This window comes from Accipiter gentilis, unplaced genomic scaffold, assembly GCF_929443795.1.
Source record: "Accipiter gentilis unplaced genomic scaffold, bAccGen1.1, whole genome shotgun sequence".
NCBI lineage: Eukaryota > Metazoa > Chordata > Aves > Accipitriformes > Accipitridae > Astur > Astur gentilis.
Genome location: NW_026060878.1, coordinates 1 through 27562, shown reverse-complemented (window position 1 = coordinate 27562; position 27562 = coordinate 1). Strand labels below are relative to the sequence as shown.

The window sequence follows — 27562 nt, the reverse complement described above, 5'->3', positions numbered from 1 at the left end:
CCCTAAGGTGACGGTAAAGGGGGTCTCCAACCCCGGGGGGGGGAAAAGCCCGGGGGACGTCGGGTTGGGACGTAAGGGGAGTCCAAGGAGTCGACGGGTGACAAGGTCACCGAGCTCTCCAACCCCGGGGGACACTCGCCCCCCAATTTCTTGCCCCGCCCTTTGGCCCCCCCCGTTTTGCCCCCCAACCGTCGGTTCTTCTTGCCGGCGGTGGGGGGCTTGAGCCCGGGTAGGAAAGAAGTTGGGGGACCGAGGAGCGGGGGTAAACCGGGATTTGGGGGCAGCGATCCCGGGGGGCTGCGCCCCGTGTTGTACTCGTCCAAGAGGCGGACGATGTCGTGGTGCATCCGTTCGTGGCCGATATCCCGCGGGAGCCGGTCCAGGTGATCCGTGATCTCTCGGTTGGCGAAATGATCCAGGAGGATCTTGGCGGCTTCGTAGCTGCCTTCGCGGGCGGCCAGGAAGAGGGGGGTCTCCTCCTGGCGGGGGGGGGGGGGAGGTTGGTGAGAAGGTTTGGGGAGGCAACGGCATGTCTCTTGGGGGATAGGGGTGTCTCCTGGGGTCAGTGGGGTGTCATCTTGGGGCAATGGGGCAGCTCTTGGGGTCATTGGGGCATCTCTTGGGGTCAACGGGGTGTCATCTTGGGGCAACGGGGGCAATGGGGCAGCTCTTGGGGGGCGTAGGGGCGATGGGACGTCTCCTGGGGTCAATGGGGTATTTCCTGGGGTCAGCAGGGTGGCTCCTGGGGTCAACGGGGTGTCATCTTGGGGCAACGGGGGCAATGGGGTGTCTTCTGGGGTCAATGGGTGTCATTTTAGGGCAACAGGGGCAATGGGGCAGCTCCTGGGGTCAATGGGGTGTCATCTTGGGGCAACGGGGTGTCTCCTGAGAGGTCCCATCTGGGCGCAGGAGTTCCTCACTCGGGGTGTGGGGAGTCCCTGTTGGGGGGGGGGGTGTCAGGGTGTCTGTGGGTCCCTGGCCGGGTGTCCTGTCCCACCTTGCTGTCCTGCATGTCCTTGTTAGCCCCGTTCTTCAGCAGTGCCAGCGTCGCCTCCATGTTGTTGACGGCAGCAGCCCAGTGCAGGGCGGACTTCCCTGGGGGGGGGGGGGGGCGGGCAACGGGGTGGGGTGAGACCCTGTCCACCCCCAGCACCCCCCCACGGACCTAGCCCACAGAGCAGGGCCCCTCCACCATCCACTAACCTGGGCGGGGGGGGGGAGTCTCCCATCCTCAGCCCCTCCAAGGGACCCCCCCAGGACCCTTGACCCAACACCCACCGTTGAGGGGGGGTGTCACCCCATTCCTACCCCCCATGACCCCCCTCCAACACCCACTACCTTGGGGGGTTCCTCAACTTCAACCCCCACCCAAAGGACCCTCCCCAGGACCTCAGATACCCCCCAAGGGCTCCCTCCCCACCCCCCGAACTTTTGGGGGATCCCAACCCACCCCACCCCCTGGCACCCACCGGTCTCATCGACGGCGTTGACGTCGGCATGGCAGGCAATCAGCTCCTCCACCATCCCCTCCACCGCTAGCCGGGCTGCCAGGATGAGGGCGGTGGAGCCGTCACCCATGCGGGCGTCCAGGTCCGTGGAGCGGTTACGGATCAGGATCTGGGGGGGGGCAGGGGGAGGAACAACCAGATGTGGGGGGGGGGCACCTGTGGCCATGCCAGGTGCCCCATGGCCATGGAGGATGTCCCATGGCAGTACTCTATGACACATGGCCACGGAAGATGCTCCGAGATGTCCCCTTGTGCTCCCTGGCCATGGAAGATGTTCCATGACATCACCTTGCGCTCCATGGGCATGGAAGATGCTCCATGACATCATCTTGGGCTCCATAGCCATGTTGGGTGCTCCATGGCCATGGAAGATGCCCCATGACATCACTTTGTGCCCCATGGCCGTGGAGGTTGCTCCATGATATCACCTTGGGCTCCAGGGCCACGTTGGGTGCTCCACGGCCATGGAAGATGTTGCATAGACATGGAGGATGCCCGATTCCCCACGGCAGCACCCTCTGCCCCACGGCCACGCCAGGTGCCCTCACCTGGAAGACACCCTGGGCATCGGCAGTGACAGCGGCATGCAGCGGTGTGCGCCCCGTGTTGTCCTGGGCGTTGGTGTCGGCGCCGGCGTCCAGCAGGCGCTTGGCGGCGTCGGCGCGGGCGTAGCGGGCGGCGAGGTGCAGGGCGGTCTCGCCGGTGCGGTCCGTCTGGGCGCCCAAGCTGGCGCCCTGGCAGATGAGGTCACCGATGATGCCGGCCGAGGCGTCGTCACCCTCCTCATCCTCGGCCACCTCGGCCTCCAGGCTGCCCCCGCAGAAGGAGGCCAGCATCAGCGGTGTAAAGCCATCTGTGGGCGTGGGGGGGGGATAGTGTTAGCAGGTGCCCGGGGGTCTCCTGGCCCATGTCACCCACTGGGGACGGGGCCTTGAGGACCCACACCATACCCATGGTGTCCTCTGGACCCTACATCAGCTCTACCAGGCCCACGGTACCCCCCCCAAGTCTATGGTGGTCCCCCATGGGTCACATCCATCCTACCTGCCCCATGGTGCCCCCCCCCCCCCCCATGCTTGTGGTGGTTCACCATAACCCATGTCCCTCCTACATGGCCCTAGGGTGGCCCCCTATGCCCATGGTGGCCCCACACACCCCACGTCCATCCCAACTAGCCCCATGGTGGCCGCCATGGGCCATGTCCACCCTACCTGACCCCATGATGGCCCCCCCATGCTGGATGTCCATCCCAACTGGCCCCATGGTGGCCCCCCATGGGCCATGTCCACCCTACCTGACCCCACAGTGGCCCCACATCCATCCCAACTGGCCCCATGGTGGCCCCCCCCATGCCCATGGTTGTCCCTCATGGCATGTCCGTCTTCCCTGGGCCCATAGTCCCCCCCACCCATGGTGTGTCCCCCCTACCCACAATGCCCTGGGTCCCCTCCGGTGCCTGGGTGCCACCCACCTGGCCCGCGGACGTTGACGTCCATGCAGTCGGAGTCGAATTCGCCCTGGGGTGGCGTCAGGGCCATGGCAGGCGGCATGCGGATGTCGGCGGCGACCAGGTGGTGCTGGGTCCACTGCCGGCAGTCCACGGGGTCCTGGGGCTCCGCACCCACCTCCTCCACCTGCCCGGGCACTCGGTCACATGGGTGCTGGGACCCCCAACCATGATGGTGCTGGACCCCCACCCATGATGGTGCCTGGCCATGGGGGTGCTGGGACCCCCACCCATGATGGTGCTGCGGAGCCCCTGCCCGTGATGGGACTGGACCTCCACCCATGGGGGTGCCGGGACCCCCACCCATGACAGTGCCTGGCCATGAGGATGCTGGGACCCCCAACCATGATGGTGCTGGACCCCCACGCATGAGGGTGCCTGGCCATGGGGGTGCTGGGACCCTCACCCACAAGCGTACCGGTGCACAGGGGTGCCAGGACCCCCCCCCCCAGTACCCACACTGGTGCTCGGATATGGGGGTACTGGGACCCCACATCCCCATGGGTGCCTGGGATGGGGGGTGCAGCCCCCCCCAGTCGTGTCGTCGTCCCCCCCCCGGGTACCTTCAGCCTTTTGGCCTCAGGGCAGTCGCTGTCCAGCCACTCCTCAGAGGGTTCGCCCATGAGGGTCTCCCCCTTCCCCATGGTCCTGGGGGGGGGGCATGGGCATGAGTTGGGTGCCCCCCACCCTATTTATTTGGGGTGGGGGTGACAGGGATTGATGGGACCTCCCCCCGCCGGAATGAGCTGGGACCGGCCCAAGAGGCTGGGAGAGCTCCTGGGGGGGGAGTGAGACCCAGTGCCCCCCCAGTTGTACTGGGACCCCACCCCAGACCCAGCAACCCCCAGTGTCCCCCTAGTTGCACAAGAACCGCCCCCCAGTGCCCCCCCCCCTTGCACTGGGTGCACTGCGACCCCCATAGTCCGCATCCCCCCAGTCCCATTCCCCCCCTCCTAATTTCACCAACCACCCCCCAGTCCCCCCAACCTCCACATCCCCCCAGTTTCACTGCGACCCCACCCCCAGTGCCCTCCCAGTTCCACCAGTGTCCCCCCACCCCATCGCCCCTCCAATTCCACCAGCCCCGCAGCCGCGCTGTCCCCTCCAGTTGCACCAGGACCCCCAATCCCAGTGCCACCCCCCCTGCTCCCAGTTTGTACTGGGGCCCCCCCCAGCCCCTCACTTCATGCCCAGGGCGTCCTGCCCCACGGGTTCCCGGCGGTCCCTGTTGCTGTCCTTGGCCAGGCTGAAGCCCTCGGGGAACCAGAGGGTGCTCTGCTCCCGCCTACGCCGGGCCACCAGTACTCCCAGTATGGCGATGGCCAGCAGGATGATGCCCCCCACCACCACCAGCGGCAGCAGCCGCACCGGGTCCGGTGCCTCGGGTAGCTTGTCACCTGGTGGGGGCGGGGGGACGCAACGTCAGGGTGATGCCACTATGGGGCATCCGTATTGGGGACATCATTGTGGTGATGCCACCATGGAGGCATCAAGGAGGTTGAGGACATCGTCACGGTGATGCCACCAAGGAGGTTGAGAGCGTCATCATGGTGATGCCACCATGGAGGCACCAAGGATGTTGAGGACATCGTCATGGTAATGCCACCGTGGGGGCATCAAGCGTGTTGAGGACACTGTCATGTTCATGCCACCATGGGGCAGCCACATGTTGGGGACGCTGTCAGGGTGATGCCACCATAGGGACACCCATAAGGTGGGGACGCCATCAGGGTGCTACCACCTTGAGGGCACCCTGCATGCTGGAGACACCCCATGTAGATGGACACCATCACCACCAGGACACCCCATTCATCACCCCATCACCACACCAGGACACCCCACCCCTCGCAGACACCAGAACGGCATCGGGGCCACCCACCCCACCGCGGGGACCTCGTTCCCAAGGGCCACCGGGAGGTCCCTCACCGCGCACGGCCTTGATGGGGTAGGGGAACTGGAGACGCTCCAGGGCGGAGAGGGCGGCCAGGTAGTCGGCGGCGCTGCGGGTGTCGGGGAAGCACTTGTCGGACGCCTGGGCGCACAGGCGGTTGTCGATCTCCAGCGTCACCACCGAGCTGCCGGGGGACACCGAGTGGGGGGGTCAGAGGGACACGGGGCACCCACGGCTCTGTGGCACTCGTGGTCCCGTGACCCAAGATATCCACCACCCGTGGCATCACGGCATCCAGCACCAATGGCCCCGTGGCTCCTATGTGCCCATGACCCATGGCACCCGTGTCCCAATGACCCAAGACACCCAGCACCCATGGCACCCATGTCTCCATGACCGACGGTTCATGGAACTCAGCAACCACAGACCCCTGACCCACAACTCCTATGTCCCCATGACCCAAGACACCCAGCACCCATGGCCCCACGGCCCAAGACACCCAGCACACCCATCCCCATGCCATGACGCCCACGTCCCTCAGCCCCACCATCTCCATCCAATGCCCCCCACGTCCCCTCCCAGCCAGCACCACCATCTCCAGCCAATATTTCCCGTGTCCTCCAACATCACCGTCCCTATCCCATGACCCCTACCCTATCCCATCCAGCACCTGCAGCCCTGTTCCCACCAGCCCCATCCCCACCCCATGTTCCCCAGCACCACCAGCCCCATCCCATATCCTCCAGGTCTCCCACCCCATGCCAGCTGCACCACCATCTCCATGCCACATCCCCCAACTCTGTGTCCCCCAGACCCACCACCAGCCCTATCCCATGTCCTCCAGCCCCATGTCCACCAGTACCACCACCACCATCCCATGTCCACCACCACCACCATCCCCATGTCCACCACATCCCTATACCATGTTCCCCATATCTCCCACTCCATGTCCTCCAGCCCCACATCCACCAGTACCACCACCATCCCATGTCCACCACCACCACCCCTATACCATGTTCCCCATATCTCCCACCCCATGTCCTCCAGCACCCTGTCCACCACCACCACCAACCCCCACCCCACGTCCTCCAGCCCCACGTCCACCCCCCTCGACGTCCACCAGCCCCACCACCCCCATCCCACGTCCCCCCCCTCACCCGATGACCTCCGGGGCCACCTCCCTCCTCCGCAGCCGTTGGGGTCGATAGTAGGGTTGGATCATGTAGTTGCCGTCGGGATCGAGGCGGAAGCGCAGGGAAGTGCGCAGGATGGCGCTGAGCCGCTGGAGGAAGGCGGCGCTGCTCCGACGCAGCTCCTCGGGGGGCAGGAGGACGGTGATAACCAGCACCCCCCGGGCCAGCGCCTCGGGGACCTCCTGGGCGCAATCCAACCCGTCCCAACCGCACTCTTCGCTGTTGCAACCTTGGTCGCAGCGCCCGTCGGCGAAGTGGTCGGAGCAGTACTGCTCGTAGACGGGGCTGCGGGGCGGGGGGGCACCGGTGGGTGTGGGGGGATGTGGGGGGGATACAGGGACTTGGGGGCCGTGGGGGCCATGGGTGGGCTATGGGGACATGGGTGGGATGCAGGGGACATGGGTGGGATGTGGGGATGTGGGTGGGATGTGGGGGGGATACAGGGACATGGGTGGGATGTGGGGCCATGGAGGACACAGGTGGGATATGGGGACATAGGGGGACATGGGTGGGCTATGGGGACATAGGGGACATGGGTGGGATGTGGGGGACTTGGGTGGGGTACAGGGATATGGGTGGGATGTGGGTGACATGGGTGGGATATGGGGATGTGGGGGGGATACAGGGACTTGGGGGCCATGGAGGACATGGGTGGGATATGGGGATGTGGGTGGGATATGGGGGACATGGGGACTTGGGTGGGATACAGAGATATGGGTGGGATGCAGGGACATGGAGGACATGGGTGGGATACGGGGACATGGGTGGGATACAGGGACTTGGGGAACGTGGGTGGGCTATGGGGGACACAGGAGACATGGGTGGGATGTGGGGACTTGGGTGGGACATGGGGGGACATCAGGGACATATGAGAGTGCAGGGGGACATTGGGGAGAAATGCGGGGACATGGGGGGGCCACGGGAGATGTGGGGGGACATCAGGCACGGGGTGGGTGACACACATGAGGGGGTACACAGTGCCATAGTGGGGTGACAGGGTGACACACGGTGATGGGGGGGTGACCCGTGGGGACAGGGGATGACCCGTGGGGACACTCACTTGCAGGCCCTGTGGGGGGGACGGCAGTCGAAGTTGTCGTAGAGGCAGTGGGGGCTGTCACACCCCTGGTCACAACGGCTGTTGTTAAAAAGGGGGGGACACTCGGGGACCCCGCAGTGTCCCCAAGGGTCCCCCACCAAGAGGGAACAGTCGCCCCCGTCCCACTGACACCCAGGGGTGTTACATTCCCGGTGACAAACACCGTCCCCCGCTTTCCCCCCGCACCCCCCCTCGCATTCCATTTCGGGGGGGTTCGGGGGACCCCCTTGGCATCGGGGACCCCCGAAACCCGGCGGGCACAAACAGCGGGCGAAGGGGGGACGGGACGAGGGGACGCAGGTGCCGCCGTGGAGACAAGCGTTGGGGGGACAGGTGACGTTGGTGACATCGGGGGGGTGGCACCGGGGACCCCCGAAGCCGGGGGGGCAGAGGCAGCGGGGGCCGGCGGGGGACGGCAGGCAGCTGCCTCCGTTGGCGCAGGCAAAGTCCAGGCAGGAGGGCGGCCGGCTCTCGCAGTGGGTGCCACTGAAACCCTGGGGGGGGAGTGGGGGCGAAATGGGTGGGGGGGCACCCAGAGGCGGGGGTGGTGGGGGTGGCTGGCAGGTAATGGGCACCCAGCCCCCTGCCCAGCTGGTGCTAGCCCAGAGCACCCCCCCAGGACCCAGCCCCGTGGAACTGGGTGCACCCAGTCCCCTGCCCACCCTACACCACCCCAGGGCACCCAGCACCCCCTGCCCACCCTATACCACCCCATAAGCACCCACCCCCATGGCACTGGGGGCACCCACCCCCCCGCCCATCCTACATCACCCAGCACCCCCTGCCCACCCTACACCACCCCAGGGCACCCAGCACCCCCTGCCCACCTTATATCGCCCCATAGCACCCCCTGCCCACCCTATATCACCCAACAGCACCCACCTCCCCCTGCCCATCCCAGCACCCAGCTGTACACCCACCCTATGCCCCCCCCCCGCCGTTCAGGGTGGGTACCCCTCACTCACGGGTGGGCAGCGGCAGGCGTAGCCGCGGGGTGTGCCGGGGTCGGGCTGGCAGCGCCCGCCGTGGCGGCACGGCAAAGACTGGCAGGGGTTCACCAGGCTCTGGCACCGGTGTCCTTGGGGGGGGGGTGTGGGGTGTGTGTGTGTCAGTGGGGGGGATGACAGAGACACCCCCCCCACACACCCCCCCAGGGTGGGCACATGGCATTGCCACCCTGCCTGGGCGCAGCGTGGGTGGACCCAGCCCCCCCCAAACGCTCTACTCACCCTGGCACCCCCCCCCACCCCCAGCACCCACTCCCCCCCACCCCAGCAGCACCCACCGGTGAAGCCGGGCTGGCAGAGGCAGCGGTAGGTGTTGGCACCCTGCACGCACGCCAGGGTGCCGGGGGGGTGGCAGGGCTGGCTGTGGCACTCGTTGACGTCCCCCTCGCAGCGGGCACCCGTGTAGCCGGGGGGGCAGGCGCAGCCGTAACCCCCCACCCTGTCCAGGCAGGTCCCGTTGTGGAGGCATTTGGGTGCTCGGGTGCCGGGCAGGGGGGCACAGTCGTCCTCGTTGATCTCGCAGAGGACACCTGCGGAGACGGGGATGTTGTGGGGGGGGACACACACACGACACACACACCTGGACCGATGCCACCATGGGGTGGGGGGCACTGATGGGTGCCACCATGGGGTGGGGACGTGGGGACCGTGATGGGTGCCACCATGGGGACACGGGCGCCTTCCCACCACCCGCCCAGACATGGGGACATGAGGGGGGGTCCTTTCCCACCAGCACCCAAGGACATGGGGGGGGTCTCTTCCCACCAGCACCCAGATATTGGGACATGGGCGGGTCCCTTCCCACCAGCACCCAAGGACATGGGGACATGGGGACATGGGGACATGGGGGGGTCCCTTCCCACCAGCACCCAGATATGGAGACATGGGGGGTCCCTTCCCACCAGTCCCCAAGGACATGGCGGGGGGTCCCTTCCCACCAGCACCCAGATATGGGGACATGGGGGGGTCCCTTCCCACCAGCACCCAAGGATGCAGGGACAGGGAACCCCTTCCCACTGCCCACCCAAACACGGGGCCACGGTCACCCTGGGGTCCCCGAGCACCCACCCAGGGTGCCGGGGGGGCAGGAGCAGAGGTAACGTCCCACGAGGTCGATGCAGGTGCCCCCGTTCTGGCAGGGCTGCGACTGGCACTCATCCACCTCCAGCTGGCAATCCTGACCCACGTAACCTGGCGGGCACTGCGGGGACAGCACCCATGGGTGCCCCGTCACCTCCGGACCACCACCCTAACCTCAGAGGTATGGCTATGGGGGCGGGGGGGGTGGTACCGGGTACCCAAGGGCACCCCGTAAGGGGCAGATGAGTGGCAAATGCTGTCGTTGGGTAAGGAGAGCACCTGTGAGTTCTCCGGGGTGGGGGCACCCTCGGTGGCTTGAGGGGTGAGACAGGCACCCTGGGGTGTCCCCAGCGTGGGGAGACGCTCAGGGAGCCCAAAAGGCTCAGCTGAGCCCCAAAAGCAGGGTGTCGGGTAGGGAGAGCACCCACGGGTGCCCCAGGATGGAGGCACCCATCGCCCAAGGGACCCAAACACCAGGGTGATGCCACCCGCAACGGCTCGAGGGGCGAGACGGGTGGGCGTCCCTCACCTCGCACTCGTAGCCCCCCCCGTAGCTGCGGCAGGCAGCGCCGTGCAGGCAGGGGTTGGGCAGGCAGCGGTCCCGCGGCGTCTGGCAGTAGGTGCCGGCGTAACCGTCCTGGCACAGGCAGCGGTGCCCGGCGCTGCCCGCATCCACGCAGCGACCCCGGCCGTGGCACAACTGGGTGAGGGGGATGCCTGCGGGGGGGACAACACACACAACGGGGATGGGGTTGGGGGAAACTGAGGCAGGAGGGAGGGCACCCATTGAGGTCGCCCAGGGTGGGGAGGGGAATCAGGAGTCTGGGGTTATTAACTGTCCCAGGCCTCCCAGTATGGCCAAACTGGGAGGGAACCCAGGCATCTAGGCTCCCAGTACCCCAAAATGGGAGGGGACACAGGTGTCTGGGCTCCCAGTAACCCATACTGGGAGGGAACCTGGTTGTCCTGGCTCCCAGTGCTCCCACTACCCCAAACTGGGAAGGAACCCCAGCATCCAGGCTCCTTCTAACCTTCCCAGTCCTCCAAACCAGTAGGGAACCCGGTTTTCCAGCCTCCCAGTCCCCCAAACTGGGAGAGAAACCCCATTTTCCCGCATCTCCCAGTCCTCCCAGTTCCCCGTCCCCCAAACCTGACCTCTGCGGGCGGCCGCCACGGCACAGGTGACGTTGGGGACGTCGCAGGCGCTGCCGGTCCAGGGGGGGGGACAGAGGCAGGTGACGGTGGCACCCGTCTGCCGGCACTGCCCCCCGTGCTGGCAGGGTGCCCCCCGGCACAGGTCCAGGGGGGTCTGCCGGGAGACCGGGGGGGGGTCAGGGTGGGGGGAGCACCCATGGGGGCACCTTGGAGTGGGGGGAGTGCTCAGGAATAGAGGGGGTTTTTTTTGGGGGGGACAATGGGGTGCAGAAGGGGATGGGTGCTGGGGAACACTGGCACCCAGTTCATGGGCGGGGGGAGGGGAAATGGGGTGCCCAAGTTGGGGCCGGGGGGGCTGGGGCACCCGGTTTTTGGGGAGGGGGAGGACCATGGTCTTGGGGTGCCCATGCACCCAACTCCCATCGAACCGTGGAAGGTGGGTGCAAGGTACCCGGTAGACCCCACCTCAGCACCCATGGGTGCCCTCCACTCACCTGGCACCTGTTTTTTGGGGAGGGTGGGCTCAGGGGGCGTGGGTGGGTGCTGGGACACCCATTTTTTGGGGGAGGGTGGAGACCATGGTCTTGGGGTACCCGAACTGGCGGGTGCCCGTGCGCCCAACTCCCATGGAACTGCGGAAGGTGGGTGCAGGGTACCTGGTAGACCCCCCCCCACCCCAGCACCCACGGGTGCCACCCCCCACACTCACCTGGCACTGGGTGCCGGTGTATCCCGGGGGGCAGAGGCAGCGGTAGGTGTCCCCGGTGGTGACGCAGGTGCCCCCCCGCAGGCAGGGCTGCCCCCGGCACCCGTCGGCTGGGTGCTGGCAGTGGGTGCCCGTGAAGCCAGGCCGGCAGCGGCACGTGTAGGAGGCGACGCCGTCCACGCAGGTCCCGCCGTTGAAGCAGGAGCTGTTGGGTGGGGATGGGCTCAGCACCCATGGGTGCCCCCCCGGTACCCTTGGGTGATGGTGGGTTGGGCTGGAGAAGGGAGTTGTGGGGGGTTCCAGGGGCACCCATGGGTGCTGGTAGGTTTGGGTGCACTTGGGGATGTTGTAGGGGCACGGGATATTCAGGGACACCCATGGGTGCTGGTGCAGTGGGGGACCTTGTGGTGGCTGAAGGAGATTTGGAGACACCAAGGGCCACCCATAGGTGGGGTACCTGTGGGTGCACTCGCAGGGTCCAGCTTGGGGCCACCCAAGGGTGCCAATGCCCTCAAGTGCATATAGGGAGACCCAGGACCACCTGGGGCCACCCATGGGTGCTGATACCTTCAAGTGCAGATGGGGACATCACACGGGCATGGGGTGACCCAGGGCCACCCGGAGCCACCTGCGGCTACCCAGGACCACCCATGGGTGCTGATAGCTCCAGATGTAGCTGGGGACATTGCACGGGCATGGGGACTCTTGGGGGTCACTCATGGGTGCTGATAGCTCCAGACGTAGCTGGGGCCATCGCATGGGCACGGGGAGTTGTGAGGCCACCTCGGGGCACCCAAGGGTGCCGAGACCTCCAGCTCCAGACGGGGACATCGCACGGACACGGGGTGACCCAGGCCCACCCAGGGGCACCCATGGGTACCTGTCGGTGCAGTCGGGGATGTTGTGCTGGCAGCGGGGGCCGGTCCAGCCGGGGGGGCAGGTGCAGGTGAAGCTGTTGACGAAGTCACTGCAGGTGCCACCGTTGCGGCAGGGACGGCTCCCGCACTCGTCCTCCTCGGTGTCACAGCGGGGACCCCCGAACCCAGGGGGACAGGAGCAGGAGAAGGTCCCCACCCCGTCCTGGCAGGTCCCCCCGTTCAGGCAGGGCTCTGGGTGGGGGACACACATACACACACAGAGGGGGGGTGACCCATGGCACCCCGAATTGGCACCTCCCCAATGTCCCCAAGCCCCCCTGGTGTCCCCAAAGCCCCCCAGTGTCCTGTTGTTCCCCACCAGGTCCCCGGTGTCCCTGTCCCCCCCCTAGTGTCCCTGTCCCCCTGGTGTCTCCAGGTATCCCCCAGTGTCACCAGGTCCCCGGTGTCCCTGTCCCCCTCCGTGTCCCCAGACACCCCACTGGTGTCCCCAACCACACTGGTGTTGTTGCAGAGCCCCCCCGCTGTCCCTGTGTCCCCAATCCCCCCCCCAGCATCCCTGTACTCCATGTCCCAGTGTCCCCAGAGTCCCCCCAGTGTACCCCAGCATCCCTGTCCCCTCCATGTCCCAGTGTCCCTGCTCCCCCCAGTGTCCCCCCACAGTGTCCCAAGTGCCCCCAGTATCCTCAGTCTCCACAATGTCCCCCTCCGTGTCCCCCAGCATCCCTGTCCCCCCCGAGTCCCAGTGTCCCCCCGGTGTCCCAGACCCCCCAGCATCCCTGTCCCCCCCAAGTCCCAGTGTCCCCCCAGTGTCCCAGACCCCCCAGTATCCCTGTCCCCTCCATGTCCCAGTGTCCCCACTCCCCCCACTGTCACCCCCCCACCATCCCCACTCCCCCCAGTGTCCCCCCAGTGTCCCCACGTCCCCTCACCAGGGTGACAGTCGTCGAGGTCATGCTGGCAGGTGGCCCCCCCGTAGCCGTGGGGGCAGAGGCACCCAAAGGTGCCGGGGCGGTTGGCGCAGACCCCCCCGTGCAGGCAGGGGCTCTGCCCACACTCATCCACGTCCTCCTGGCAGCGCTCGCCTTGGGTGGGGGGGGACACACAGAAGGACAAGGGTGGGGGTCAGGGTGCCCAGGGCAGGGGGCGGTCAGGGTGTTTGAGAAGGGCTCAGGGGGTTGGGGTGCAGTTTTGGGGAGGGTGGGGTCAGGGTACCCAGGGAGGGGGTTGGGGTGCTTTGGGGGGGGGTGTCAGGGTGACAGGGGAGGCAGGGTGCCCAAGGAGGGGGTCAGGGTGCCCAGGGGTTTGGGGTGCCAATAGGGTCAGGGTGCCCAGGAGGGGTCAGGGTGCCAGGGGAACCCAGGGGTGCCAGGAGGTGACCCAAGGGGATGTGGGGGGTGTCAGAGGGTGCCCGTGGGGTGCCACAGGGGCATCCCAGGGCACGGGTACCTTGCCAGCCGGGGGGGCAGCGGCAGGTGAAGCCCCCGTAGTCAGGGGTGGGGACACAGATGCCACCGTTGTCACAGGGGTCGGGGGCACAGGGAGCCAGCATCACCTCGCACGCTCGCCCTGCGCCCCGGGGACACCGTCAGAGACTGCCACCCATGGGGCGACGGGCATGGTGGCAGCCATCGGGGCACCCGGTGTGGTGGCACCAATCAGGGCATGGCCACCACCAGGTACCCAATGTGATGGCACCCATCAGAGCACCCAGTACGGTGGGACCCATCAGGACACCACCACCCCCCCAACGTGGTGGCACCCATCAGGGCATGGCCACCATCGGGTGTTTGGCTTGGTGGCACCTATGAGGACACAGCCACCAAAGGGACACCCAGTGTGGTGGCACCCATCAGGACATGGGACAAAGCCCCCAGGTATGCAGCCTCCACCCATGGTGCCAGTCAGCACCCATGGGTGCCCACCTGTGAAGGGCAGGGCGCAGAGGCAGCGATAGGTGCCAGCGCCATCCAGGCAGGTCCCGCCATGGTGGCATGGTCCCGAGGCACACTCGTCCACCTCCGTCTGGCACTGGGCACCTGCAGGGGGGGTGGGGGGGGACATGACGACATGCACGCATCACCCTGGGGGACACAGGGACAGTGGCGTGGCATGGGGACAGCAGGGGACATGGGGACAACTGGGGACATGGGCATGGTGGGGACGTGGGCATGGTGGGGACACCAAGGGACGTGAGCATGGTGGGGATGTGGGGATGATGGGGACATCAAGGGACATGGGGACAGCAGGGGACGTGGGCATGGTGGGGACACCAAGGGATGTGGGGATGATGGGGACACCAAGGGACGTGGGGACAGCAGGAGACATGGGGACAGCTGGGGCTGTGGGGACAACTGGGGACACCAAGGGATGTGGGGATGATGGGGACAGCAGGGGACATGGGGACAACTGGGAACGTGGGCATGGTGGAGACACCAAGGGACATGGGGGCAGCAGGGGACATGGTGGGAAAGTGGTGACACCAGGGACATGGGGACAGTAGGTGCCATGGGGATGGCAGGGGACATGGGGACAGCGGAGGACACGAGCCCAGTGGAGGGGCGGGTAGGGGACCCCCAGGGTGGACAAAGGGTCCCCAAATGTCCCCAGGGTGGGCAGAAGGTCCCCAGGGTGGGCAGGGGGTCCCCAGGGGGTCCCCAAATCTCCCCAGGGTGATCAGGGATCAATGCCAGGCAGTGTCCCCAGGGTGACCGGGTGGTGGGGGTGTCCCCAGGGTTACCGGGGGGTCCCTGGGGTGGGCCATACCCTGGTATCCCGGGCGGCAGGCGCAGCGGTACCCCCCACCCACAGGGGTGCAGGTGCCCCCGTGGCGGCAGGGCCGGGTGGCACAGGGGTCCTCCCTGCGGGCGCACGTGGGGCCCCCCCAGCCCGCCTGGCACTCGCAGGTGAACCTGTAGGGGGGGGGGCACGCATGGGTGCTGAGCACCCAAGGGTGCCCCGGGCCAAACCTCTCCCCCCCCAGGAACCCATAGACAACCTTGGCCACCCACCCAGGCATCCATGGGAACCCTTGGGCGCCCCACCAGGCACCCATGGACAACCTCGGGCACCCCACGGACACCCTCAGGCCCCCTCCCAGCACCCCGTGGGTGCTCACCCATCCCCGTGGTCACGGCAGGTGCCGTGGGCGCAGGGGCTGCTACGGCATGGCAGGGTGCCGGGGCGGCACTGGGCGTCGCGGGTGCCCGGCGGGCAGAGGCAGGTGAAGCCGTTGGCGCCGTCGACGCAGGTGCCGCCGTCGTGGCAGGGGTTGGAGGCGCACTCGTTGATCTCCACGTTGCAGCGGGGACCTGGGGTGGGACACGGCGGTGGGGGGGTGTGGGGTGGGGGCACCCTGGTGGGCACCCAAGTGGAGCTCCCAACATAGGTGGTCAACAGGGGCACCCAAGAGGGGCATCCAGCATGGGTGATCAATGGGGCACCCAACATGATCACCCAGCACGGGCAATCAACAGAGACACCCAACACAGGCACCCAAGATGGGTAATTAATCAGTAAGACAACCAACTGGAGCTCCCAACATAGGTAGTCAACAGGGGCACCCAACACAGGCACCCAGGAGGGGTAATTAATCAATGGGACACCCAACTGGAGCTCCCATCATGGGTAATCAACAGGGGAACCTAATAAAAGCACCCAGCATCGGCAATCAACAGAGGGACCCAACATGGGCACCCAGGATGGATAATTAAACAATAGGACACCCAACATGGGCGCCCAACATGATCACCCATCATGGGTAATCAACAGGGGAACCCAATAAAAGCACCCAACACGAGCACCCATCATGGGCAATCAACAGGGGCACCCAGCTTGATCACCCATCATCGGTAATCAGCACGGGAATCCAACATGGGCACCCCTACACTGTCACCCAGCAGGGGCACCCAAAATAGGCAACCATTGGGTGCACCCAGCAGGCACCGAGGCCCCCCCAGCACCCCTGGGAGCACCCCGTGGGCACCAAGGGCCCCCATCACCCGTGGGCACCCACCTGTGAAGCCAGGCTGGCAGACGCAGTCGTAGCGGTCGATGCCATCCTGGCACACGCCGTGGATGCAGGGGTCACTGGCGCAGTCGTCGGGGTTCACCTCACAGTTGACGCCTGGCACCCAAGGGTGGCTGGACCTCAGCACCCACCCCATGACCCGGTGGGACACCCGGGGGTGAAGGGCCGAGTCCCACCAGGCTGATGACCAGGTGGGGCACCCCGCAGACCCGTTCCTGGCCTGCGCTTAGATGGGACGTGGTGGCACCCAGTGACCACCCATGGTGTCACCCACCATGATGGGACCCAATGCCACGTCCAGCTTCCACCCAATGCCCAGGTGGGACCTAACACCATCTCCCTCGACCACCCCATGACCAGAGAAGACCCAACAGCACCTACCCAGTTCCCTGATGGGACCCAACACCATCTCCATCAACCATCCCAAGACCAGAGAAGATTCGACGCTATGTCCATCAACCACCCCATGACCCATCCCAAGACCAAGTAAGACGCAATGCCATCTCCATCAATCATCCCGTGCCCAGAGAAGACCCAACACCATCTCCACCAACCACCCAATGACACGATGGGACCCAACACCCCACCCAGCACCCATCCCTGCCCAGAGAAGACCCAACACCATCTCCATCAACCATCCCATGGCCAGAAAAGACCCAACACCATCTCCACCAACCACCCAATGACACGATGGGACCCAACACCCCACCCAGCACCCATCCCTGCCCAGAGAAGACCCAACACCATCTCCATCAACCATCCCATGGCCAGAGAAGACCCAACACCATCTCCACCAACAACCCCATACCCAGAGAAGACCCAACACCATGTCTATTAACCATCCCATGACAAGATGGGACCCAACACCATGTCCATCAACCACCCCGTGCCCAGAGAAGACCCAACACCGTGTCCATCAACCACCCTGTGCCCAGAGAAGACCCAAGGCTATACCTAGCACCCACCCCCTGCCCAGATAAGACCCCCACCCCACCCCACGGACCCTACCGGCGGTGCCAGGTGGGCAGTTGCACTGGTAGGCGTCGATGCGGTCGATGCATTTGCCGCCGTTGCGGCAGGGGCTGCTGTGGCACTCGTCCAGCTGGAGCTCGCAGCGGTAACCGGTGAAGCCGGGGGCGCAGGCACAGGAGAAGCTGGCGATGCCGTCCAGGCACGTGCCGTGGTGGCAAGGGTCCGGTGAGCAGTCGTCCACGTTGCGTTCGCAGAGAGGACCTTCGAAGCCTGAGGGGGATGGGGTGTGTGGGAGGTGGGGGGGGAACCCATGGGTGAAGAGTGGGCGATGCTGGGGTTTCGTGGACATCCATGGGTGCTGGGTGGGCGACGTCGGGGTTCCATGGGCACTCATGGGTGAAGGGTGGCCAATGCCAGGGGATCAAGCACACCCGTGGGTGTAAGATTGGCAATGCCAAGAGGTTGGGGACACCCATGGGTGCAGGACGGACAATACCAGGGGATTAGGGCCAACCATGGGCGTGGGATGGGCAACACCAGGAGGTTGGGGACACCCATGGATGCAGGATGGGCAACGCTGGGGATCTGGAGACACCCACAGGCACAGGGTGGGCAAGACCAGGTTGTTGGGGACACCCATAGGTGCAGGGTGGGTAATGCTGAAGTTCCACGGACACCCATGGGTGCAGGATAGCCAACACCATGAGGTCGGGGACACCCACGGGTACCAGGTGGTCAATGCGGGGGTCCTATGCCCACCCATGGGTGCAGGGTGGTCAATGCTGGGTTCCATGGCCACCCACGGGTGCCAGGTTGTCACTGCTGGGTTGCATGCCCACCCATGGGTGCTGGGGGTCCCAGGGCGGGGGGGGGGGGCTCACCCTCGGCGCAGCGGCACTCGTAGCCATTGGGGCGATCAAGGCACTTGGCACCATTGCGGCACGGCGTGCTGGCGCACTCGTCCATGTCCGTCTGGCAGGTGGGGCCCGAGAAACCTGGGTGGGGGGCACCCATGGGTGGGACGGGGGCCAGATGAGGTGACCCCCAGCCCCTTCATGGGTGTCACCCCCCCCAACTCCCTTCAGGGCACCCCCAGAGCTCTTGCACCCACAAAGGGCCACCTCAACCTGGAGCATCCCCCCCACCCCCAAGCCCAAGAGCCCACAGGTGGGTGCAGGAGCGGGTGCCCACCGGTGGGTGGGTGCTCACCGGGGGGGCAGGAGCAGGAGAAGCCGTTGACCAGGTCGTGGCAGCGGCCGCCGTTGGCGCAGGGGCTGCTCTGGCACTCATCCACCTCCAGCTCGCAGAGGGGCCCGCTGAACCCTGCACCCACCGGCACCGGCACCCTGAGCCCCGCTGCCACCCTCACCCCCACCTCAACACCGCCTCGTCCCACCCTGTGCCCACGCAGGGCACCCACTGGCTGTGCCGGCATAGGTGAACTCTGCCAGGACCCACCAGGACCCACACCCATGCCAGGACCCGTGCCACGTCCCATACTGACTCCATGACCCGTATCAGGTCCCACACCCTCACCAGGTCCCACACCCTCACCAGGACCCATCCCAGGTCCCACACCAGGTCCCATAACCATACCAGCACCCATAGCCATACCAGGTCCCATCCCAGGACCCACATCCATACCAGGACCCACACCAGGTCCGCTACTAGGACCCATACCAAGACCCACACCCATTCCAGAACCCTTACCAGGACCCACACCCATACCAGGTCCCATACCAGGACCCATAACCACAGCAGGACCCACACCAGGTCCCATACCAGGACCCATACCGGGTCCCCCACCCATACCAGGTCCCATACCAGGACCCATAACCATAGCAGGACCTATACCAGGTCCTCTGACAGCCTCACCAGGGCACCCACCACGTCCCACACCAGCACCCACATCCATCCCAGGACCCACACCAAGACCCACACCCATTCCAGAACCCGTAACCATAGCAGGACCCACCCCAGCTCCCATACCAAGACCCTCCCCACCCATCCCAGGTCCCACACCAGAACCCACCTTAGGTCCCACGCCCACCCCAGGTCCCACACCAAGACCCTCCCCGCCCATCCCAGACCCTACACCAGCACCCATTCCCCCCCCCAGCCCCCACCCCCACGTCCCCCCCCACCCATGGGTGGTGGTCCCCACCGGCCATGCAGATGCAGGTGAAACGCCCGATGCGGTCCAGGCAGGTGGCCTGGTTGCGGCAGGGACCCGACAGACACTCGTTGACGTCGCTCTCACAGCGCGGCCCCGCGTAACCTCGCCCGCAGCGGCACTCGAAGGAGCCCTGCGTGTTCACGCAGCGCCCAAAGTGCTCGCAGGGGTTGGCGCCTGCGGGGGCCGGGGACAGGGTCAGCACCCATAGGTGGCCCTCCCCATCACCCATGGGTGCTCTCCTTCTTGGGTCCATCACCATGGCTATCACTCATGGGGGGGATGCAGTCCTGCCTGTGCTCTCTATCCACGTGTGCCCACCATTTGCAGTGGAAACACCATGAATGGATGATCCACTACCACCCATGGGTGCCCCCCACCCACGGGTGCCCCCAACACCCACGGGTGCTCTCTTTCTTGGCTCCCCTGCCATGGTGATGGCTCACGGAGGTACAGTCCCACCTATGCTCTCTGCCCACGGATGATTCCCCACCACCAGGAACAGATGCCCACCACCACCACCACCCATGGGTGCCCCCCACCCACCGATGGAGCACTCATCGACATCCTGGTCGCAGGCGCCGCCGGTGAAGCCAGGGGGGCAGGTGCAGATGGCACGGCCGTTGACGGGGTTGGTGTCGCAGATGGCATCCTTGTGGCACGGGTTGCTGACACAGGCGTCATCCAGGTGGCACAGCAGGCCTGGCACCCACCGGGGCGTCAGGGCACCCATGGGGGAGCTAACTCCTCCTCCGCTTCCGGTGGGTGCCCACCCCATGCCAAGGGAGCTCATGGGTGCTTGACTTGTGCCTGAGGTGTCCATCCCATGCAAGGGTACCCAAGGGTGGTGCCCACCCCATGTCGGGGTGCCCAAGGGGTGATGCCCACAACAGGACGGTGCCACCCAACCCATGCCAAGGCTACCCGAGGTTCCCCACCCCGTGCCAGGGGTGCTCACCCCATCCTGGCGTCACCCAACCTCTGCCAAAGCCACCCCCAGGTTGCCCGTCCTCTGCCAGGTTGCCCACCCGATGCCAGGGTACCCAAGGGCTGATGACCGCCCCACGTCGTTGCCACCCAACTTCTGCCAAAAGCCACCCCGACGGGTGCCCACCCCATGCCAGGGTGCCCAAAGGGCGATGTTGGTGGTACCCAACCTGTGGCAAAGCCACCTCGAGATGCCCACCCTCACGCCAGGGTGCTCTCAGAGGTCCCCACCCCCTGCCAGGGTGCTCTTGGAGGTTCCGACCCCACGCCACGGTGCTCTCGGAGGTCCTCACCCCACCCTTGGGTGCTCTCGGAGGTGCCCAACCCACGCCAAGGTGCACATGGTGGGGTTCCTACCCATACCAGAAGCTCCTTTGGTGGTGCCCACCCCACCCCAGGGTTCCCTTGAGGTCGCCCACCCCACGGGTGCCCCCACCCATGCCCTTCCCTCACCCGTCTTGCCCATGGGACAGGCGCAGTAGAAGGAGGCGACGCGATCGTGGCAGGTGGCCCCGTTGAAGCAGACGGCGGTGGCGCAGTCGTCGATGTTCTCGCTGCAGCTCTCGCCCGTCCAACCGTTGACGCAGACGCAGGTGTGACCGCCTTGGGTGTTGAAGCAGGTGCCCCCGTTGTGGCAGGCGTTGGGTTGCAGTTGGCACTCGTCCACATCCTCGGTGCAGAACTGGCCTGGGGGGGGGGGGGACGTGGAGTGGGGGAGGGGGGTCAAGGAGGTCTCCGTGAGCAACCGGAGGAACCTTCTTGGAGGCCTCCTGAGAACATCTCAGGGAGCACCTCGGTCACCACCCCGCTGACCACCTCTGGGACCTCCTTGGTGACAACCTCGGGGAACATCTCAGGGACCACCTTGGGGACTATCTCTGGAACCACCATGGTCACCGTCTCAGTGGCCACCTTGGGGACCACCTTGGGGACCATCTCAGGGACCACCTTGGGGACTATCTCTGGGACCACCATGGTCACCGTCTCAGTGGCCACCTTGGGGACCATCTCAGGGACCACCTTGGGGACTATCTCTGGGACCACCATGGTCACCGGCTCAGTGGCCACCTTGGGGACCACCTTGGGGACCATCTCAGGGACCACCTTGGTCCACACCTTGCTGACCACCTTGGGGACCACTTCTGGGATCATCTCAGGGACTATCTTGGTCCCTAGCTCAGTGACAACCTTGGGGACCACTCTGGGAGGCAACCTCAGAGACAGTCCTGTTGACCACCCTGGTCCCCACCTTGGTGCCCACCCTGATCCAAATCCTAGTGCCCACCTCAGTGCCCACCCTGATGACCAACTCGGTCTCCACCTCAGTGACAACTTTGGTGACCGGTGACCACCTCATTGACCACCACCTGGTGCTTGTTGACCACCTTGGTCCCCACCTCATTATCCACTGCGACGACCATCCCGGTCCCCACCTTGATGCCCATTTCAACACCCACCTCGGTGCCCACCTCAATGACCGCCTCGGTACCCACCTGGGTGCCCACCCTGGTGCCCACCTTAGTCCTGACCTCATTTGCCACCTCGATGACCATCCTGGTCCCCACCTCAATGACCACCTCAACGACTAAGCGCCCACCTGGGTGCCCACCCTGGTGCCCCCCTCAACCCCTAGCTTGATGACCACCCCGGTGCCCACCCTTTTGACCACTTGGTCCCCACCTCCATGACCAACCTGGTGACCACCTCGATGCCCACCTTGGTCCATGTCCCCACCCACCCCTGGGTGCCCCCCCCACCCTTACCCGTCCACTCGGGTGGGCACTGGCAGTTGTAGGTGTTGACGCCATCTACGCAGGTGCCCCCGTGGAGACACTTGTGCCCGGGGCAGTCGTCCACGTTGGTCTCACAGGTGGCACCCTCGAAGCCTTGGGGACATCCGGGGGGTCAGGGGCCCCCACCAATGCCATGGACCCCCCCCACCCAATCCACTGGTACCCTGGACCCCCTAAACCCATCACCAGGGAGCCCTGGGGATGTCAAGGATGATGGGTGCCAAGGACCCCCACCCACTGCCAGGGACTCCCCACCCAATGCCAAGGACCCCCTCAAGGAACACCCCCTGCTTCCAAGGGCCCTCAGGGACCCTCACCCACCACCAGGGACCCCCGACCTGTTCCAGGGACCCCCCACCCAGTGCCAAGGACCCTCCACCCACTTCCATGGACCACCCCAGGGACCCCCACCCCATGCCAACAATCCCCAAGGGAGCCCACCCCCCACTTCCAAGGACCCTCAGGGACCCCCACCCACCGCCAGGGACCCCCGACCTGTCCCAGAGACTCCCTCCCAGTGCCAGGGACACCCGCCCCCCCCCAGCAGCACCCATGGGTGCCAGCACCCACCAGGCAGGCAGGCGCAGTCGAAGGTCCCCTCCCCCAGCTGGCGGCAGGTCCCCCCATTCAGGCAGGGGGAGGGGGCGCAGGGGGGGGAGGGGGGGGTCTCCAGGGGGGTGCAGTCAGGACCTGGGGGGGCAGAGGGGGGGAGTTGGGTGCTGTTGAATGAGGGCTGGGAGGTTTGGGCACCCATGGGTGCCTGCCAGCACCATGGCCACCCCATGGGACCCCCCCCACTCCCACTACCCTTGGGGTCCCCCCACCCTTGCCTATCCCATAGCCCCCCCCCCATGGGACCCCCACCCCACCCCATGGGACCCCACCCCACCCCATGGGACCACCCCCCACCCATGTCCCCCTGCCCACCCCATAGCACCCACGCACCCATGGGACCCCCCCCCCATGATCTACCCTCCCCCATTGTCCCCCCCACCCATGGGACACCCCCCCCCCCCCCCACTCACGGCGGGTGCCCGGGGGGCAGAGGCAGCGTGGGCGCAGGGTGCCCTGGCGCAAGGTGCTCTGGCAGACCCCCCCGGGGGGGCAGGGTGACGGGGTGCAGGGGTCCCGCAGCTGGCACCGCTCCCCCAGCACCCCTGGCTGGCACCTGCCGGACAGCACCCATGGGAGACCCCCGGCACCCAGGGGGACCCCCCCCCAGCACCCACGGGAGACCCCCATGGGGCACTTGGGACCCCCACTGCACCTGTGGGACCCCCACACTGCCCCCGGGGCCCCCATGACACCCATGGGACCCCCATATCACCCATAGGATCCCCATGACACCCATGGGACCTCTGTGCCACCCATGGGACCCCCATGACACCCACGGGACCCTCATGTCACCCACAGAACCCCCCTGTGCTGCCCCCAGAATCCCTACGACACCCATGGGACCCCTGTGCCGCCCAGGAGACCCCCCCCATGTCACCCATGAGGACCTGAGCTGTCCCCGGGATCCCCATGACACCCACGAGACCCTTGTGCCCCCCATGGGACCCTCATGTCACCCCTGAGACCCTATGTCACCCATGGGACCCCCACACTGCCCCTGGGACCCTCAGGACACCCATGGGACCCTGTATCACCCCTGGAACCCTCAGGTCACCCATGGGACTCCTGTGCCACCCATGGGACCCCCATGCTGCCCCCAGGACCCCCACAACACCCATGGGACCCTCCACATCACCCCTGAGACCCCAGGTCACCCACAGGACCCCCACGCTGCCCCCAGGACCCCCATGACACCCATGGGACCCTCATATCACCCATAGGACCGCCATATCACCCCCATGCTGCCTCCGGGACCCCCACAACACCCATGGGACCCCTGTATCACCCATAGGACCCTCATATCACCCATGGGACCACCTCCCACAACCGGTTGCCCCCCACAAGCGTGGGTTTCTCCCATGGATGCCCCCCCCCCCCCCCCCAGTACTCCCCATGGGGTGTGTGTCCCCCCCAGAGAGGGACAGAGGGCGAAGGGCAGGGTGCCAGGGCTGCACCCTCCCCCCCCCCCCCAAGGAGCACCCAGGCGGCCGGGCCGGGGGGGGGGGGCACCCTGGGAACATGGCCCCAGGCAGACTCCCACGGCCCCCCCCCCTTGCCTGTCCTGCCTGGGCAGGCAGCACCCTGCCTGCACCCGCGGGCAGCGTGGCGGCAGGGGTGGGGTGGGGTGGGGTGATGGGGGGGGGCACCCTGGGGTGCCCCCACCCATCTAGGGGTGCTGGGGGGGTGGTTATGGGGTGTCCTGGAGGTGGTTATGGGGTGCCCTGGGGTGTGGGGGTGGGTGTTATGGGGCAGGGTGGGTGCTATGGGGTGCCCTGGGGGCGGTGTTATGGGGTGCTGGGGGGGGTTATGGGTGCCCTGGGTGGGGGTTATGGGGCACAGAGGATGGTTATAGGGTGCTGGGAGGGGGTTTATAGGGTGTTGGAGGGGGGTGTGTGCCCTGGGGGTGTTATGGGGTGCTGGGGGGGGTTATGGGCGCCCTGGGAGAGGGTTTATGGGGTGCCAGGGGGGGTTATGAGGTGGGGGTGGGGGTCCTGTGGAGCGCGGGGGGGGTTATAGGCTGCTGGGGGGGGTTATGGGTGCCCTGGGAGAGGGTTTATGGGGTGCCAGGGGGGGTTATGAGGTGGGGGTGGGGGTCCTGTGGAGCACGGGGGGGGTTATAGGCTGCTGGGGGGGTTATGGGGTGCCCTGCGGGGGTGCTAGGGGATGCAGGGGGGGCATGGGTGCCCTGGGGGGGGATTTAGGGGGCACACGGGGTCACGGGGTGGTTATAGGGTGTGGGGCAGGGGGGGGGGGGGGGGTGCCCTGAGGGGGGGGGTGGCTATGGGGTGTAGGGGAGTTGCTATGGGGCACTTGCATCTATGGGGCACTGGGAGGGGGTTATGGGGTGCTCAGGGGGGATATGGGGTGCTGGGGGGGGCTATGTGGCACCAGGGTGGGGGCACCCACGGGGGGGGCACCCATGGGGGGGCGTCACTCACAGGCAGGTGGTCCGGCCTTGGGGGTCCAGCACGCAGAGCCCCCCGTTCTCGCAGGGGGTCACCCCCTCTGGGCACGGCAGCACTGAGGGGCAGAGGGTGGGGGGGGGGGGGGGTCAGGGGTCAGCCCCACAGATCCCTCACCCCATACACTGTCCCATAGACCCCCCCTGCCCCACAGATCCACTGCTGCCCCGCAGCCCCCCCCCCCCGCCCCACACGCTGCCTTCAGTCCCACACACTGCCCCACACATCCCTGCCACACAGCCCCATTTCTGCCCCCCAACTCCCTGCCCCCCCAACCCAGCACCCTGGGTCCCACCGTGGGGCTGGCACCCCCCCAACAAGCCGGGGACCACCCACCCTGTGTGTCCCCCCCCCGCCCCTCCCCCCCCCGGAGGGACCCAGGGGCGTGGGAACAGCGGGGGAGGGGCAGTTGGGGTCACCCAGGGTCACCCACGTCACACCCCCCCCCCCCAGGATCCTTGGGGGGGGGTGGGCACACACACCCGTGGGTGGGTGCTGGAAGGGGGGGGGGGGGGGGGGGGGGAAGTGTGAGGGCACTGCGCGTGCACGGCACCCACGTGCGTCGCACGCTCGCCGCGCCCTTCGCTTGCGCGTCGCACGCTCCCCGCACGCTCCCCACGCTTGTGTGTCGCACGCTCGCTACGCTGCGTGCTCGTGCTTTGCACGCTCCCTGCACCCTTTGCTTGTGTTGCACGCTCCTTGCACGCTTCCTGCATCCCGTGCTCGTGCCTTGCACGCTCCCTGCACCCCGTACTTGTGCGTCGCACGCTCCCCGCGGCCCCCGCTTGTGTTGCACGCTCCCTGCACCCTCTGCTCGTGCCTTGCACGCCTCCTGCACCCCGTACTTGTGCGTCGCACGCTCCCCGTGCCCCCGCTTGTGTTGCACGCTCCTTGCACGCTTCCTGCATCCCGTGCTCGTGCCTTGCACGCTCCCTGCACCCTGTACTTGTGCCTTGCACGCTCGCCACACCCTGTCCTCGTGCATCGCACGCTCCTCGTGCCCCGCGCTCGTGTCGCACGCTCCTTGCACGCTCCCAGCACCCCCTGCTTGTGCGTCGCACGCTCCCTGCACGCTCCCCCCTCCCATCCCGGCCCTTGCACACTCACCCCCCACACGTGCCCCCCCCCCCTCCCCAAATCCTGGTGTTCCCCCCCCCAACTCCCAGCATCCACCGCGAGCACTGCACGCCCCCCCCCCAAATCCCTGCCCCCCCCCAAATCCCAGCATGCACCGCGAGCCACAACACCCCCCCCCCAAAAAAAAAATCCCCGCACCCCCAAATCCCTCCCCCCCCCCTTTTCCCCTCCCCCCAGCCCCGTTCCCACGGCCCGGCCCCTCCCCCCTCCCCGGTGCCCCCCCTCCCCCCCAGGCCCCTCCTCCCCCCGCCTGGCCCCGCGTTCCCACGGTCCCGCCAACCCCCCCCCCCCATCCCCGCTCCCGGGGCCGCACCCGCCCCACTTAAACCCAGTTAAACCCAGTTAGACCCAGTTGGGCCCGAGTTAGTCCCGGTTCTACCCCTCCGTGTCCCCCCCCCCCCTTTTTTTTTTTCCCCTCTCTCTCTCTCCAAACTTTTTTCCGCGCCGCCAAAGTGCGCCCGCGCCGCCCCTCCCCCACCCCGGCACCCCCCCACCCCCCCGGGATCAACCGGGACTAACTAAACCAGGACTAACTAACCCGGGACTAACTAACCCGGGTGGGCTCCAACCCCCCCCCCCCCCCCCCAAACTTTGGGCTCGATCCCGCGGGAGCAAACCGCCCCCCCCCCCGGGGTTCGGCAAAACTCGGCTTAACCCGCCTCGGTCCCGAGTTCTCCCGGTTTCGGTTCGGGTTTAACCCGATTTAACTCGACCCGGCTTAACTCGGTTCGCCCCGGTTTAACTCGGTCCAGTCCGCCGTAACCCAACTTAACCCGCCTCAACTCGCCTTAACCCAACCCAAGTGGCCTTAACTCCACACAACTTAACTCGCCTTCACCCGACTTAACTCGCCTTAACCCGACCCGGTTTAACTCGGTTCGCCCCGGGTTTAACTCGGTCCGGTCCGCCTTAACCCAACTTAACCCGCCTCAACTCGCTTCAACCCAGCTCAACTCGACTTAACTCGACTTAGCGCAATTCAACTCGACTCAACTCGACTTAACCCAACTCAACGCGACTTAACTCGACTCAACGCGACTTAACTCGACTTAACGCGACTCAACCCGACCCGGTTTAACTCGGTTCGTCCCGCCTCAGCCCGCTTCTTCTTAACTCAGCACCAACCCCCCCGCCAATGACTCCCCCCAAATCCCCCCCCCCCCAAATTCCTCCCTCCCAGTCCCGTCCCCCCCCCTTAGTCCGGACCCAGTCCCCCCCTCCCTCTTAGCCCCCCCCCCCCCCTCCCCAAATTTACCCCCCCCATCTCACCTGCAGCCGCCCCGAGCGGCAGCAGCAGCAGCAGCAGCAGCGGCAGCAGCGGGGTCTCCCCGAGGCCGGGGGGGTCCCCCTGCCCCCCCCCCGGCCCCCCCCC

The 27562-nt window shown here is 66.6% G+C and overlaps 1 protein-coding gene across 1 annotated transcript; it reads right to left on the bottom strand.

Annotated features, from left to right (window-relative positions):
* On the bottom strand, positions 1 to 27556 carry LOC126037016 (neurogenic locus notch homolog protein 2-like; the record flags this gene model as incomplete). Its single annotated transcript, XM_049797234.1, has 34 exons — positions 1 to 479; positions 998 to 1095; positions 1470 to 1617; positions 2057 to 2361; positions 2980 to 3142; positions 3579 to 3663; positions 4199 to 4412; positions 4942 to 5090; positions 6064 to 6384; positions 7160 to 7692; positions 8164 to 8276; positions 8484 to 8735; positions 9274 to 9406; positions 9815 to 10002; positions 10441 to 10594; positions 11150 to 11351; positions 12027 to 12255; positions 12954 to 13106; positions 13471 to 13590; positions 13947 to 14060; positions 14788 to 14933; positions 15140 to 15332; positions 16037 to 16147; positions 17060 to 17293; positions 17905 to 18018; positions 18233 to 18346; positions 19188 to 19373; positions 19743 to 19898; positions 20637 to 20870; positions 21947 to 22069; positions 22547 to 22666; positions 23002 to 23144; positions 25030 to 25111; positions 27460 to 27556. Coding segments are annotated over 34 exons (6204 nt in total), but the record flags the coding sequence as incomplete, so codon positions are not given.
* Between the last annotated feature and the right edge of the window lie 6 nt (positions 27557 to 27562).